At 42.1% G+C, this 17,143-nt stretch overlaps 1 protein-coding gene across 6 annotated transcripts in view; it reads left to right on the plus strand.

Moving 5' to 3' along the window:
* PCGF5 (polycomb group ring finger 5) overlaps positions 1-17,143 on the plus strand; it is a 295,109-nt gene that overhangs the window by 189,596 nt on the left and 88,370 nt on the right. For all 6 annotated transcript variants that reach the window (XM_029609855.1, XM_029609854.1, XM_029609859.1 and 3 more), the window contains 2 exons: positions 2,904-2,959; positions 3,192-3,251. In XM_029609855.1, coding sequence (XP_029465715.1) covers positions 2,904-2,959; positions 3,192-3,251 — 116 coding nt within the window. The remainder of the gene's footprint in view (positions 1-2,903; positions 2,960-3,191; positions 3,252-17,143) is intronic.

A 17,143-nucleotide genomic window follows, 5' to 3' on the forward strand; every position in this document is an offset into this window, starting at 1 on the left:
AAAATACTGGCAGGCCGATATCACTGCAGGGTTTATATTAGGGATGTGCAGAGGGACGCCATACGTTGCATTCGTGATTCGGATTCGTCGGGGGCAGATACGTTGCATTCGGCCGTATGGCGCCCCGATACGTTAATATGTCGATTTCTATTCGTTTCCCTGCTAAAATTAAATAAACTACAAACCCCCCCCCCACCCTCCTGACCCCCCCAAGACTTACCAAAACTCCCTGGTGGTCCAGTGGGGGGTCCGGGTGCCATCCCCTGCACTCACACACTCGGCTGCTGGTTTCAAAATGGTGCCGATAGCCTTTGACCTACTATGTCACAGGGGCTACCGGTGCCATTAGTCAGCCCCTGTCACATGGCCATCGGCGCCATCTTGTGCTGCTACCATGTGACAGGGGCTGACCAATGGCACCAGTAGCCCCTGTGACATAGTAAGGGCAAAGGCTATCGGCGCCATTTTGATTACTGGCAGCCGATGGCCCAAGTGCAGGAGATCGCTCCTGGACCCCCGCTGGACCACCAAGGACTTTTGGCAAGTCTTGGGGGACCCTGCTGACCCCACAAGACTTGCCAAAAGTCCAGCGGGGGTCCGGGAGCGATCTCCTGCACTTGGGCCGTCGGCTGCCAGTAATCAAAATGGCGCCGATAGTCTTTGCCCTTACTATGTCACAGGGGCTACTGGTGCCATTGGTCAGCCCCTGTCACATGGTAGCAGCACAAGATGGCACTGGCCATCCATGTGACAGGGGCTGACCAATGGCACCGGTAGCCCCTGTGACATGGTAGGTCAAAGGCTATCGGCGCCATTTTGAAACCGGCAGCCCAGGGTGTGAGTGCAGGGGATGGCTCCCGGCCCCCCCGCTGGACCACCAGGGAGTTTTGGTAAGTCTTGGGGGGGTCAGGAGGGTGGGGGGTTTGTTTAAATTGGCTTTTTTAGGCGGCCGAATAATTTGGCGAAGATTCGTGTATTCATGGGGAATCGCGATACGTTTCGCTTCCCCACGAATACAATGAATATGGCCACATCCATTGCGGATTGCCAATATGTAGGGACCGAATGCACACCCCTAGTTTATATATTATGATGGCAGTTTGCTCCATCTCCATCTGCTGGTAGAGGTGCATTACCTACTTGTTCTGGATTCATCTGACTGTCCTAAAGAAAAGGAAATTATCAGGGAAGTAGTAATTTCTCAATACTAGCTATATTTAAAAAATGTCAGCTTTTAAGTTCTGTTATGTTTCTGCTGATTTGGACTTGCCATCTCTGCAAACCAACACCTTATATCATAAAACAAAGTCCCATGATGCCTGTTTCCTCCCTGGATCCCTTCTGCTGCTTCTAGTCCCCTAGTGTTCGTTAGTCTGGAATGCAAAAGACAGACCCTCATTCTTCAAACCTGTGTACTCTATGTTGGATTAGCCAAGGTTCCCAGAGTGCACCTGGCAGTTGTTTGACGAGCTGCAGCAAGTGTTTATGACACTGGGGACTGCATTGAAGCTTGCAAAGATTCTGGAACTGCAATCTTAGGCCTAAAATCTGGCCCGCAACCACTTTCATCCATTGGTAAAATCCTGCTAGGATTTCAGAGAATAGATGTCTTCTACTAAAGATAGAAAAATTGGGCTGGTCTGTGAAACAACAGATTCAGAGAGAATGGAGAGATCCCTGAATGGGATGGGTGATAAGAATCAAGGGGTTCAGATCGACTAAAGCAGGGGTGCTCAAACCAGTCCTACGCGCCCCCCCCCCCCAGCCATTTGGGTTTTCAGGATATCCCTAATGAATATCCATGAGAAAATTTTGCATACACAGGAGAAAGTGCCTGCAAATAAATCTCATGTATATTCATTGGGGGGATGTCCTGAAAAACCGACTGGCTGGGGGGGGGGGGGGGGGGGGCCCATAGGACCAGTTTGAGCACCCTTGGACTACAGAAAACATCTTGAACCCCTGTATTGGATGGTCACTCTTTTATACAGCTACAAAATAGCTACATTGAGTGAATGTAATAAACATATCTGGTTTGTCATGTTTGGTGGTAAGCATTTGTATGTTACTCTCAGGAAATGCTTGGAGTTTGCTCTGTTATCTAGACCAGGAGTGGGCAACGCAGTTATTTGAGGGCCCCAACTGGTCAGGTTTTCAGGATACTCTTAATGAATATGCATGAGAGTTGCATGCACACTGCCTCATCTCTTGCAAATTCATTTGGGATATCCTGAAACTGAGATCTTGGAGGTAAGCTGCACGGAGCAGTAGATACTATCCTAAAAGATAAAAAACCTTGCTGGGCAAACTGGATAGACTGCTTAAGTCATTTTTCGCCAACATTTTCTGTGTTACTATAAACCTGACTGGTTAGGGGCTTTTGAGTACCGGATTTGCCCACCCCTGGTCTAAAAGTTTGAAATGTCTTGTAAATTTGATTCAGTTAACCTAGGAGTCTGTTGGATTTAACTGTTGGCTTAATTTTGGACATTTATGTGTCCAGTAGAAAATGAAACAAATGTTCCTATTTTTCTTAGGTGTTTTAGAAAGGATGCCTTATGGGTAGGCTGGCTCTGTCTGTTTGTTTGTGACTTAGAATCAGAAGAGAAAAAAAGAGAAAAAGAGCAGTTCCAGGGCAGGGTTAGGACAGGGTTTGCTTTAGTAAAGAATGCCTTTGGCATAATTAACCGGTGGGCACACACTATTTTATTAGTAGTGCATACTTTGCCAGTTACAGAAATGGTGTTGAACTGAATCTTGATATTCAGAAATATGATTTTTGCTTTTTGTAGTATTTTTTTCATTTAATTCTGATAAAAATGTTTCACATGAATACTGCTTTTGTTGCTGTGTTTAATCTTCTAATTTTGGGGATTCTAATGTTAACTTTTTTTTTTTTAAAGATTAGACAATACATTGGAAGAAATCATATTTAAGCTGGTACCTGGGCTTCGAGAAGGTAAGCTGAATATATATAGCTTTATAGAAGATTGCAGAATACAATATTTTTAAATAAATAAATAGGTAATTTTTACTTACCATTGGTGAAGTGTACTAAAAGTTTTTTCCCATTTTGTTTCTGACAAAAAAAGCTTTGTAAATTATAAAATAAGTACTTAACATTTTTCACATATGTTGTCAACTGTCACCAAAAGTTTTTGGTTGTTTTTTTGTTTTTTTTTATTAATTAGAGGAACAACGGCGTGAAGCAGAATTCTGGAAAAGAAACAAACCTCAAGAAAATGGAACAGGTGATTATGTATCTGCGTATATACATTTGTTTGGTATTTAATTTGTTTATTTCATTTCTAGGTCCAGCAACAAGCTAGAAGTATTATTTTATATACAATATATCAAATATGTATTCATTTGACATCCAGTGCCCATTTATGTGAGGTTCTTAACAGCAAAAGTTCTAACAAAAGTATTAGCAAACATTTACACCTGTTTATCACAGGGGTATGTAGCCCTAGTTTTAAAACATGCCAATTTAAAAAAAAAAAAAAAAAGATAAACCTTGATTCAAGCAATGTTGTTAATTTTCATCCAATATCCAACCTCCCATTTATTTCTAAAGTTATTGAAAAGGTGCAATTGTCTAGATTTTGGAAGACACTAACATGTTCCAACCTAAGCAATCAGGTTTTAAAAGGAGTTTTAGCATAGAAACTACCTTGGTTGTTCTTTTTAATGAAATTAAGGTAAAACAGATGGAGGTATTGATGTTATTCTCTTATTTATTGATATGAGCTTTGCCTTCAATACAAGTGATCATCAGTTATTAATTTCTAGGTTAACAGAAATTGGTTTGACTGATACTGCGTTGAGATGGTTTGATTCATATTTGAGCAATCCTATCTTTCAAGTGAAATGCAATTAAGAATTATCAAATATTAAAAATGTATTCTGTGGAGTGCCTCTGGGATCAATATTGGGTCCAATTCTTTTAAATGTATTTCTGCTCCATTGGCGATACTTTTTCAAACTTTGTTGCCATATGTATGCTGAGATATTCAGATTGCTGCATATGTAGAACCTGATGTACAGGGGAATCTAGTTTGGTTAATCAGTGTTTGGACCAAGTAGCAGGAACACTTTTGACTCGTAAATTTAACTCTTTAAATCTGACGCATTATGGATCTCGAGGGGAAGTAGCATGCTTAATGCTAGCCCACAAAAGATGGGTGCCAAGGTTCTTTTGAGGGAAGAGGTCAACATTTTCGTGTTTATAATTGACAATACATTGACTATGTATAGTAGCATTAGTATGGATATCTTTTTATTATTTACATTCTCAGAAATTTACATACTTACCTGAAGGAAAATGACTTACAAATTATGGGGTAGATTTTTAAAAACGGCGCGTTCGTGTACTTTTGTTTGCGCTCCAGGCGCAAACAAAAGTACGCTGGATTTTAGTAGATACGCGCGTAGCCGCTAAAATCCAGGATCGGCGCGTGCAAGGCTGCCGATTTTGGGCAGCCGGCGTGCGCCGAGCCGCGCAGCCTGCCTCCGTTCCCTTCCTCTACCTAACCCACCCCCCCGGTCCTATCTAAAACCCCCTCCTACCTTTGTCCGGGGATTTACGCCTCCCGGAGGGAGAAGTAAATCCCCGCGCGCCAGCGGGCTGCTGGCGCGCCGAGACGCGACCCAGGGGCGGTTCCGGAGGGCGCGGCCATGCCCCCGGGCCGAAACCACGCCGCATCCCGCCCCAAAACGCTGCGTCGATCGGCCCCGACACGCCCCTGACAAAAAACCCCTGGACTTACGCGAGTCCCAGGGCTCTGTGCGCGCCGGCAGGCCTATGGAAAATAGGCGCGCCGGCGCGCAAGGCCCTGCTCGCGTAAATCCGGGCGGATTTACGCGAGCAGGGCTTTTAAAACCCTCCCCTATAGTTCATTCTTTAATCCTTAATTGGCTAGATTATTGTAATTGGCTTTTAGCTAGATTACCAGCAGTGGCCATTAGAAGGCTTCACATTGTTCAAAACACCACTAATAAGATTATTTTTGGATTTATAGGATATGATAATATAACACCTTGTTTGATCAAGTTACATTGTCTTCCAATTGCATATCAAATCCACTTTAAAAATCCTTGCTTGGTCTTTATGGCCATTCCTAAGGATTCACCTGGCTATTTGGCAGTAATTCTGTACTGTCTTGCTAGAGCTTTGAGAGAGTGCAGTTAGATGTATTGAATTTGCCAGGACCAAATAGGATGAGGATAGAAGGCACTAGATAGGCTGCTTTTAGCTGTCAAAGTCACATCCTTTGGAATGCTTTGACTGTGGAAAGGCATAGGGAAAAGAATTATGTAGAATTTCAGAAAGCTGTTTAGATGTTCTTTGTTTTTGTTTGGTTTTTTTGTAACAAACTTTTTTAGATTATGAATATCTTGTATTTCATTTCAAATGTCAGGACTTTATATTACATAAGAAATTGCCAAGCTGGGTCAGACCAAGGGTCCATCAAGCCCAGCATCCTATTTCCAACAGAGTCTAAGCCAGGCCACTAGAACCTGGCAAGTACCCAAACACTAAGAAGATCCCATACTACTGATGCCAGTAATAGCAGAGGCTATTCCCTAAATCAGCTAGATTAATAGCAGTTAATGGACTTCACCTCCAAGAACTTATCCAAATCTTTTTTAAAACTAGCTATACTAACTGCACTAACCACATCCTCTGGCAACAAATTCCAGAGCTTGATTGTGTATTGAGTGAAAAATAATTTTCTCCGATTAGTCTTCAATGTGCTACTTGCTAACTTCATGGAGTGCCCCCTAGTCCTATTATCCGAAAGTGTAAATAACCAATTCACATCTACTCGTTCAAGACCTCTCAATATTTTCAAAAGACCTCTATAATATCCCCCCTCAGCCATCTCTTCTCCAAGCTGAACAGCCGTAACCTCTTCAGCCTTTCTTCATAGGGGAGCTATTCCATCCCCTTTATCATTTTGATCGCTCTTTTCTGTACCTTTTCCATCGCAACTATATCTTTTTTGAGATGTGATGACCAGAATTGTACACAGTATTCAAGATGCAGTCTCACCATGGAGCAAAAAGAGGCATTATGACATTTTGCAACCATTTCCTTTTTAATAATTCCTAACATTGTTTGCTTTTTTTGACTGCTGTAGCACACTGAGCCGAAGATTTCAAAGAATTATCCACTATGATGCTTAGATCTTTTTCCTAGGTGGTAGCTCCTAATGTGGAACTTAACATCATGTAACTACAGCAAGGGTTATTTTTCCCAATATGCATCACCTTGCACTTGTCCATCTTAAATTTCATCTGCTATTTGGATGCCCAATCTTCCAATCTTGCAAGGTCCTCCTGCAATGTATCACAGTCCGCTTGTGATTTAACTACTCTGAATAATTTTCTATCATCTGCAAATTTAATAACTTCACTCGTCGTATTCCTTTCTAGATCACTTATAAATATATTGAAAAGCACCGGTCCAAGTACAGATCCCTGAGACACTCCACTGTTTACCCTTTTCCACTGAGAAAATTGACCATTTAATGCTACTCTCTATTTCCTGTCTTTTAACCAATTTATAATCCATGAAAGGACATCACCTCCTATCCCATAACTTTTTAGTTTTCTTAGAAGCCTCTAATGAGAAACTTTGTCAAATGCCTTCTGAAAATCCAAATACACTACATCTACTGGTTTACCTTTATCAACATATTTATTAACCCCTTCAAAAGAAAAATTAAGCAGATTTGTGAGGCAAGACTTCTCTTGGGTAAATCCATGTTGACTGTGTTCCATTAAACCATGTCTTTCTATATGCTCTGTGATTTTGATCTTTAGAATAGTTTCCACTGTTTTTCCCGGCACTGAAAATCAGGCTCACTGTTCTATAGTTTTCTGGAACGCCCCTGGAGCCCTTTTAAATATTGGTGTTACATTGGGCACCCTCCAGTCTTCAGGTACAATGGATGATTTTAATGATAGTTTACAAATTTTAACTAATATATCTGAAATTTCATTTTTTATTCCTTCAGAACCCTAGGATGCATACCATCCAGTCCAGGTGATTTGCTACTCTTTAGTTTGTCAATCTGGCCTACTACATCTTCCAGGTTCACAGTGATATTTGGTTCAGTTCATCTGAAGCATCACCCTTGAAAACCCTTGAACTGGTATCTCCTCAACATCCGCATTAGGAAACACAGAAGCAAGCAATTCATTTAATCTTTCTGCAATGGCCTTATCTTCCCTAAGAGCCCCTTTAACCCCTCGGTCATCTAATGGTCCAGCCAACTCCCTCACAGGATTCTTGCTTCAAGTATATTTAAAAAAAATTTTATTATGAGTTTTTGCCTCTACAGCCAACTTCATTTCAAATTCTCTCTTCACCTGTTTTATCAATGTTTTACACTTAACTTGACAATGCTTATGCTTTTTCCTATTTTCTTCAGATGGATCCTTCTTCCAATTTTTGAAGGGTATTTTTTTTGGCAAAAACAGCCTCTTTCACCTCACCTTTTAACCATGTCGGTAATCGTTTTGCCTTCCTTCCACCTTTCTTAATGCGTGGAATACATCTGGACTGTGCATCTAGGATTGTATTTTTAAACAATGTCCATGCCTGTTGAACACTTTTAACCTTTGCACTGCACTTTCAGTTTTTTCTAACTATTTTCCTCATTTTATCAAAGTTTCCCTTTTGAAAATTTAGTGTTAGAGCTGTAGATTTACTTATTGTCCCCCTTCCCGTTATTAGTTTAAATTTGATCAGGTTATGATCACTGTTGCCAAGTGGCTCCACCACCGGTGCCTCTCTCACCAAATCCTGCGTTCCACTAAGAATTAAATCTAAAATAGCTCCCTCTCTCGTTTGGTTCCTGAACCAATTGCTCTATGAAGCAGTCATTTATTCCATCCAGGAACTTTGGGGCCGATGCAATAAGCCCATGCACTCTTAACAAGCAGTTAGACGCAGGTAAAATAGGCGCTAATCAATCCCCTAATGCAATAAGGAGATAGCGCCTAATTAACGCGGAGTGAATGCAATAACGCTCTTCACATGCAAATGCATGTGAATGAGGCTATTAGGCATTCACTCCGAATGCAAAAAGATAAATGTGCATTTCAGACGCTGATTTATCGCTCAAATATTAACGCATGCCTGGAGCAGCCGTTAATAGCTGAGCGCATTGAAAAGAAGTACAGAAAAGCAGAAAACACTGCTTTTCTGTACTTTTTTTAAAGTTAAAAAAACAAAAAAAAAAAACTAGTCAGACTGCCGAGTTATGAAGAGCGAAACCAGTAAACTCGGCATCGGTTTTCATAACCGGCCGTCTTCCAGTAATAAAAATGGCCGCCGCTTTAAACTCTGGTCTGCCGAGTTTTTATTTTTTACTTTGAAAAACCGGCAGCCACGGCGGGTCGCGCTAGGAAGGAGGCGCTAAGGTCGCACAAGCGACCCTAGCGCCTCCTTCCTAGCCCAACCCCCTAATTTAAATATTGCATGGTGCCCCCCCCTCCCCTTTGGGGCTTAATGCGCGCATTAAGAGAGCGGGTGCTGACTGTTAAGTGCCCGCTTTCTACGCACCTTTATTGCATCAGTCCCTTTGTCTCTATCATGTCCTGATGTTACATTTACCCAGTTAATATTGGGGTAATTGAAATCTAACAAAACATGAAGCAAACCCTTGCACTTAGCACGTAACCCAAAATGAACGTGCAAGGAAGAAACTAATAGTTCCACCAAAGATTCAAGTGTATCAAGTCAATGTTTATTTCACAGCTGTAGTAAATGGCAGCTCCACATTCATTTAAATCACTAGGTATAAGTCCCCCGACACGGTCCCATATTTCGCTGGTGGCTGCATCGGGAGGGACCACAATATCAGTATAATCTACAATACAAAAGTATAATGTAGGTGAAGCTAACATATGTGCGGCTACTTATTCTTAATGACAATCATTCATTCTGTACATACCTTCTGTGTAAGTCATGGAGCGCAACTGCCCTCACCACTGTCAACTTTTTGAAGAAGAGGATTGGTGCCCAAACAGATTCCATCGCGAGAGCCCCGGACCAATCCCCGCCCCCAACCACTCACCCAAACAGTTGCCATTCGATTTCTTTATTCAGGCCTCTAGGATGAACCGTGTCTAGCGTGAAAATCCACCTTTGCTCCTTTCTACCCAGCAATTCAGCGTAGTCTCCTCCCCTAAAAGGGGGCAGGACTATCTCTAATACTGAAAACATCAGTTCTGCAATGGTATGGCGGGATTGAGCCCAATGAGATACCAAAGGTTCATCGGTTCTCAAAAGTCGAATATTTGAACAATATTCGATTATTCGGGTTTTCACCATTCTGGAGGTTTTCCCTACATATAGCAAAGAACAAGGGCATTGTATCACATATACAACACCCTTGGTAGTACAGTCTGATACCCCTCGTAATTGGAAATGACGACCAGTGTTCGGATGGGTAAAAGAGGAGGACACAGAGGTGTGGCTGCACATAGTACAGTGGCCACACGGACTGTGGCGCCCAACCCCCCTAGTGTCTGACTCATTCTTGAAAAACCTAGCGTGTACCAGCTGGTCTCGGAGGTTCCTACCTCTCCGAAACGTAAAACGTAGGGAGCCATGAAACAGGGAGGATAACTATAAATTCTGCCAATGTCTGCGTATCATCGACGCAATGGATTTACTGACTGTTGAAAAAGGTAGAATACAGTTATAAAAACTTTCATCATCCCCCGAAGAGGGGAGAAAGAGCCAATCACAATTGGTATATAACGCCCGTTTAAAGGCTTTTCTCACCACCTGGGAGGGATAACCTCTATCTAAAAAACCTCTGAGACATTAACTGGGCTTGATGTAAAAAATCCATGCGGGATGAACACAGCTGCCTCAACCTTAGAAATTGTCCGGTAGGAATATTGTCCCTAAGAGGTTTTGGGTGACAGCTGGAATAAGATAGCAGCGTGTTCCGGTCGGTATCTTTCCTAAAAAGTGTCGTGACAAATTGATCATGTTCCACTGAAATTAAGATATCAAGAAAAGTAATTTGGGATGAATGAATACAAAAATTAAACTGTATGTGGGGATTTAAAGAGTTTAACCAATCAAAAAACAAAAAGAATTGAATATCTGATCCTGTCCAAATAATAAGTATATCATCTATATACCGAAGCCACAGAGGCACACATGAAAACCACTCTGAGGGATATACATAGGAGGATTCAAATCGGTCCATGTATAAGTAGGCTAAAGAGGGGGCCATGGTGGCCCCCATCGCCGTGCCTTTAGTCTGTTGGTAATAAGTTTGGTCGAATAAGAAAAATTTTTTTGTCAATGCCAATTCTGATAACTGTGTCAAGAATGAGGTAGACACACGATGGGGGGCGGGCCGCAAATTTAAGGTATCTTCTATCACTTGTAACACCTCCAGCTGGGGAATGTTGGAGTACAGTGAAATCACATCAAGCATGACAAAGAAAAAATCTCCAGGGGGAACAGATAGGTCCGAGAGTATAGAGATTAAGTGGGAGGAGTCTCTTACATAAGAGCGGATCCGTGCTACAAACAGTTTTAAAAACACATCAACGAATTTTGATAAGGGCTCCAGCAAAGAGTTAATGCCAGAAACAATAGGACGGCCCGGAGGGCATGTGAGCGTCTTATGGATCTTGGGCAGGGTATAAAATAGAGGCATCACTGGAGCTGTATTCACAAGAAACTTAGCCTCCCGACTCGTGATCATATTACAGTCAGAAGCCGTTTGAACTAAAGATTTGATAGTGGGGTCTTCTGAGAGTAATTTATAAAAAGAGGTGTCACCTAACTGTCGCAACACCTCAGCCTCATATTCGGTTTTTCCCAGCACCACAATGCCCCCACCCTTATCAGCAGGTTTTATCACAATTTATGCATCTTTCGATAATGTTCTAACTGCAGCTGCCTCCTGTTTAGTAAGGTTAAACTGTATATATTGTTTTCGAGAAGCAATAGTAAGGGCATCCTCACTTACCAGCCGTTCAAAAGCCCCCAAAAGGGGATTAACAGGGCCAGGGGGGGTCCACCTGGATTTCTTAGATGCTACTGAGATATCTACTGTGGGAGGAGAATCTGCAAAAAATAATTTAAGTTTTAATACACGGAAAAAACGGTGTAGGTGAACCTGTAAGTCGAATGAATCACATTTGATAGTTGGCACAAATGATAAACCCTTATGCAACGCCCCCTTTTCAACATTAGTCAAGTCCCGTGAAGATAGGTTGAAAATGGTATCCGAAGTTACTGCCACGGATCCGGAGGAGGTCGAGGTGTTCGGGAGGGTTTCTGCCCCATTTGAGACGTAGTGTTGGTTGGACGGGACCGTGTACTGCGTGTTTCTCTGGGTGCATGGCCGGAGTCTAAAAAAGAGGCTGCTATAGAGGAGTAGCGCGAGGAAGCAGGAGCTAATGAAGAAGTTGACGTTCCTTGTACAGTAGTTAAAGCTCCGCGGGCCCAGCGTCCTTGCCCATGACCGCGAGGCAGGTCCTCGTCTGAAGATTCCTCTGATGAAGAGGTAGAAGATCCTTGTGCAAAAGTGACCACCTTCTGAGGTTTTTTTGCCATCCATTTGTACACGTAGCCTGTGTTATAATCAGTCTCGTCACACTGAAACTTGCTGAATTTTACAGCTTTCAAATCATTCCGGAATTTAGTCAAATTATCTTGAAAATTTTCAAGATGTTGTTGAAAAGAATCCAGAGACGAAGTATGTTTTATGAGGTCCAATTTATATGAAAGTTCCTCCTGTAAGGTGACTTGTAACTCCTTATTTGTCTCGATGATCAGTACCATGAGATCAAGGGAGCATTTGTTTAAGATTTGATTCCAACGGGTTATAAAAGCTGTATTCTCCGTATGTAACCTCGGTTCTTTTTGTATCCGGAGGCCTCTGGGAATGCGGCGCACCCGGCAATATTCAATGAGTGTAGAAGACTGCAACTCAGCCCTGGTCAGGCGTTTCTGAACATTTATAACCTCAGACCATGAGGCTGTGGGGACGGTGTCTGTAGAGGGCTCAGAGAAGAACGGAACATCTGTAAGTACCGCGTTCACCGCTTCTTCAGAGTAACTAAATGTTGCTTCATCAGTAGCCATTTAATGCTTCCACAACTGGTCATCAAACCCAACAAAACATGAAGCAAACCCTTGCACTTAGCAAGTAACCCAAAATGAACGTGCAAGGAAGAAACTAATAGTTCCACCAAAGATTCAAGTGTATCAAGTCAATGTTTATTTCACAGTTGTAGTAAATGGCAACTCCACATTCATTTAAATCAATAGGTATAAGTCCCCCGACACGGTCCCGGGTTTCGCTGGTGGCTGCATCGGGAGGGACCACAATATCAGTATAATCTACAATACAAAAGTATAATGTAGGTGAAGCTAACATATGTGCGGCTACTTATTCTTAATGACAATCATTCATTCTGTACATACCTTCTGTGTAAGTCATGGAGCACAACTGCCCTCACCACTGTCAACTTTTTGAAGAAGAGGATTGGCGCCCAAACAGATTCCATCGCGAGAGCCCCGGACCAATCCCCGCCCCCAACCACTCACCCAAACAGGTGCCATTCGATTTCTTTATTCAGGCCTCTAGGATGAACAGAGTCTAGCGTGAAAATCCACCTTTGCTCCCTTCTACCCAGCAATTCAGCGTAGTCTCCTCCCCTAAAAGGGGGCGGGACTATCTCTAATACTGAAAACATCAGTTCTGCAATGGTATGGCGGGATTGAGCCCAATGTGATACCAAAGGTTCATCGGTTCTCAAAAGTCGAATATTCGAACAATGTTAGATTATATGGGTTTTCACCATTCTGGAGGTTTTCCCTACATATAGCAAAGAACAAGGGCATTGTATCACATATACAACACCCTTGGTAGTACAGTCAGATACCCCTCATAATTGGAAATGACGACCAGTTTAAACATACAGTTTAATTTTTGTATTCATTCAACCCAAATTGCTTTTCTTGATATCTTAATTTCAGTGGAACATGATCAATTTGTCACGACACTTTTTAGGAAAGATACCAACCGGAACACACTGCTATCTTATTCCAGCTGTCACCCAAAACCTCTTAGGGACAATATTCCTACCGGACAATTTCTAAGGTTGAGGCGGCTGTGTTCATCCTGCATGGATTTTTTACATCAAGCCCAGTTAATGTCTCAGAGGTTTTTAGATAGAGGTTATCCCTCCCGGGTGGTGAGAAAAGCCTTTAAACGGGCGTTATATACCAGTCGTGATTGGCTCTTTCTCCTCTCTTCGGAGAATGATGAAAGTTTTTATAACTGTATTCTACCTTTTTCAACAGTCAGTAAATCCATTGTGTTGATGATACGCAGACATTGGCAGAATTTATCGTTATCCTCCCTGTTTCATGGCTCCGTACGTTTTACGTTTCGGAGAGTTAGGAACCTCCGAGACCAGCTGGTACACGCTAGGTTTTTCAAGAATGAGTCAGATACTAGGGGGGTTGGGCGCCACAGTCCGTGTGGCCACTGTACTATGTGCAGCCACACCTCTGTGTCCTCCTCTTTTACCCATCCGAACACTGGTCGTCATTTCCAATTACGAGGGGTATCTGACTGTACTACCAAGGGTGTTGTATATGTGATACAATGCCCTTGTTCTTTGCTATATGTAGGGAAAACCTCCAGAATGGTGAAAACCCGTATAATCGAACATTGTTCGAATATTCGACTTTTGAGAACCGATGAACCTTTGGTATCGCATTGGGCTCAATCCCGCCATACCTTTGCAGAACTGATGTTTTCAGTATTAGAGATAGTCCCGCCCCCTTTTAGGGGAGGAGACTACGCTGAATTGCTGGGTAGAAGGGAGCAAAGGTGGATTTTCACGCTAGACACGGTTCATCCTAGAGGCCTGAATAAAGAAATCGAATGGCACCTGTTTGGGTGAGTGGTTGGGGGCGGGGATTGGTCCGGGGCTCTCGCGATGGAATCTGTTTTGGCGCCAATCCTCTTCTTCAAAAAGTTGACGGTGGTGAGGGCAGTTGCGCTCCATGACTTACACAGAAGGTATGTACAGAATGAATGATTGTCATTAAGAATAAGTAGCCGCACATATGTTAGCTTCACCTACATTATACTTTTGTATTGTAGATTATACTGATATTGTGGTCCCTCCCGATGCAGCCACCAGCGAAACACGGGACCGTGTCGGGGGACTTATACCTATTGATTTAAATGAATGTGGAGTTGCCATTTACTACAGCTGTGAAATAAACATTGACTTGATACACTTGAATCTTTGGTGGAACTATTAGTTTCTTCTTTGCACGTTCATTTTGGGGTAATTGAAATCTCCCATTATTACTGCACTGCCAAATTGGTTAGTTTGCCTTTTAGCATTTCATCATCTGTCTGACCATTTTGTCCAGGTGGATGGTAGTATACTCCTATCGCTCTACTCTTACCCAACACACATGGGATTTCTACCCATATAGATTCTACTGAGCATTTAGTCTCTTGTATGATCTTTAGCCTGTTGGACTCTATACCTTCCCGGACATAAAGTGCCACACTTCTACCAAGTTGATCCTTCCTATCGTTGCGATATAATTTGTACCCTGATATAGCATTGTCCCATTGGTTATCCTCCTTCCACCAAGCCTCTGTGATGCCAGTTATGTCAATCTCATCATTTACTGCTATACACTCTAACTCTCCCATCTTACTTCTTAGACTTCTGGCATTGGCATACAGACATTTCAAAGTGTGGTTTTTTTTGTTTTTTTTTGTTTGTGTAACAACCTGCTTTTCAGTTGATAGGGATAATTTGGAAATATTTAGATCAGGTGATTTTTTACAAATAGGCAATAGACTTCTTTTGCTATTATTGGAGCCTCTCTGTTGGGATGCCCTAACTCTCCTGTTTCATTAGTATCTTTCAAGGATACATTCCTCTGAACCATACATTGCTGATTGACTGCTTTCCTCCTTGTTCTAGTTTAAAAGCTGCTCTATCTCCTTTTTGAAAGTTAGTGCCAGCAGCTTGGTTCCACTCTTGGTTAAGGTGGAACCCATCCTTTTGGAAAAGACTTCCCCCTTCCCCAAAAGTTTCCCCATTTCCTTACAAAACTAGCAAAAAGTGCCCACTTTGTTCGAGGTGTCTCGTCTATAACTGCGTGTGTGTAAGTGTAGGGTGGGGATGGAGAATTTGTCTCTGCCTGTGTGTGTTTGTGTGTATGTCTGTGTGTGTGTGTATGTGACAGGACTTTACAGATGGATCATATTGTCTTTGTAGAGTGCGCCTTCCACTGTTCAGGGCGCCACCTAGTGGCCGCAGACATGACAATGTGACCGACCACACAAGCTTATAGATAGGTAGATAGATTGTATGAATTAGTGTAGTGGAAATGTTAGGATTTTATGTTAACTGTATTATATATTTATGCTTTTATATTTGATTGTATATTGTTTTTATTGTAAACCGCTTTGATATTTAATGAAAGGTAGTCAGACAAAACTTATGTCATGTTGATATTGACTATTTATTTATTTATTTATTTATTTATTTATTGTTTTTGTTATACCGAGTTTCATGACTGGCATCACATCAACCCGGTTTACAATTAACAATGTGTGAAAAGCATAAGGTAACGTGATAACAATATTCCCAATAGAACTGTGAACTTTAAATACAGAGAATCAATTGAAGGGTGAGAAAGTTACAATAAAACAGGGAAAATTAACTTGGAGCTGGAAGAGGGGAGAGATTGAACAATGCAATATTTACATTTCAGCCAATTAGTGTAGTAGTATAGCGGAGTGAATAAATAAGCCTATGTGAATAAATGGGACAGTACATAAATATGAAACGGTAAAATAAGTAACCAAGAGAATAAATATGACACAGTAGTGAATGATAATAATATGATAAAACTCCGCAGGTAATGATGTGCGTAAGTTTATGGTAGTTGGATTCTTATTGGAATCTAGTTTGTGACAACACAGTTACTTGAAGTTTTTGGGTGGATTATATTGTGTTATGTCTGACATGCTGTTCAGAGAGAGGGTGTCAAAATTAATTATGACAGGTGGTATCAAAACTGTTTTGTTCAAAAGCACTACAAAATTAAAGCATATAGATTGAAATTGTTGCTATATATGCTGAATTTAACAGCAGTAAAATTGGTGGGAACAAAGTGTAAAGCTTTAGTTATACTTCTATACTCAGAAATGCCATGACAGGAGAGCTTTAGTAAGATGTAGGGTTTTTTTTTTTAAATAAACAAATGCATTGTTGTTCAGCTAATTATTTAGTTAGTCTCAATTTTATTTTCTTAGCATCCAGTCAGATGAATCCAGAACAAGTGGGTTATGTATTCCTACCAGCAGATGGAAACAGAGTAAACCAACATCACAGTATATATACCCCTGCAGTTGCATCAGCCTCCCAGTATTGTCCATCTCCAGCAGATGGTGGACATGCATCTCCCCACTGGGTATTGCTTTATTTTAAAATAAAGGAGAATTCGGAATAAAATTCGCCCTGCTCTCCTGCAGTGATACCAAATAGTCCCTCCCCCCAGTTGAGAATTCCTGAGGTGATTTCCATGGTCCCTCAGATGTGTGCCTTTGTCCAGTAGCTGGTTTTGCTGGCGTGGTCTTAGCTGCTTGAGCAGTTGAAAGGCAGTGGGTGCAGGAAGCTGAGTGCGGTGGTGACGGCACATGCCCTCTGCCCCCGCAGCCAGAGACTGTCTCTGTGCTCAGCCAGGTACAGCTGAACTCCGGTAATTTAAAAAAAAAAAAAAATAGAGACTCAGCAGGAAGTTTTTGTTGACCAGGGTTTCCTCCTCCCCCAGTATCTGTGCTCGGCACGCTGGTTCAACGTTCCTTCTACTCTGTGGGAGGTTGAGGGACTTGGGGAGTGGCAGGTTGAGTAGCCTCCTTAAGCTAGGCCCTGCTCCAAGGCTTTCACTCTGTGTCATGTGGTAGGCCGCAACGGCTTTTCGCTTGCTTTCTAAGGCTGCTCTCTTCAGGATTGTCGGTCTGGCACATGCGTCTCACTGTGCATCTGGGTTGTGCGCCCATATTTTGGGCGCACAACCCAGATGCACATTAAGCGACACGTG

This window comes from Rhinatrema bivittatum, chromosome 7 (assembly GCF_901001135.1).
Source record: "Rhinatrema bivittatum chromosome 7, aRhiBiv1.1, whole genome shotgun sequence".
NCBI lineage: Eukaryota > Metazoa > Chordata > Amphibia > Gymnophiona > Rhinatrematidae > Rhinatrema > Rhinatrema bivittatum.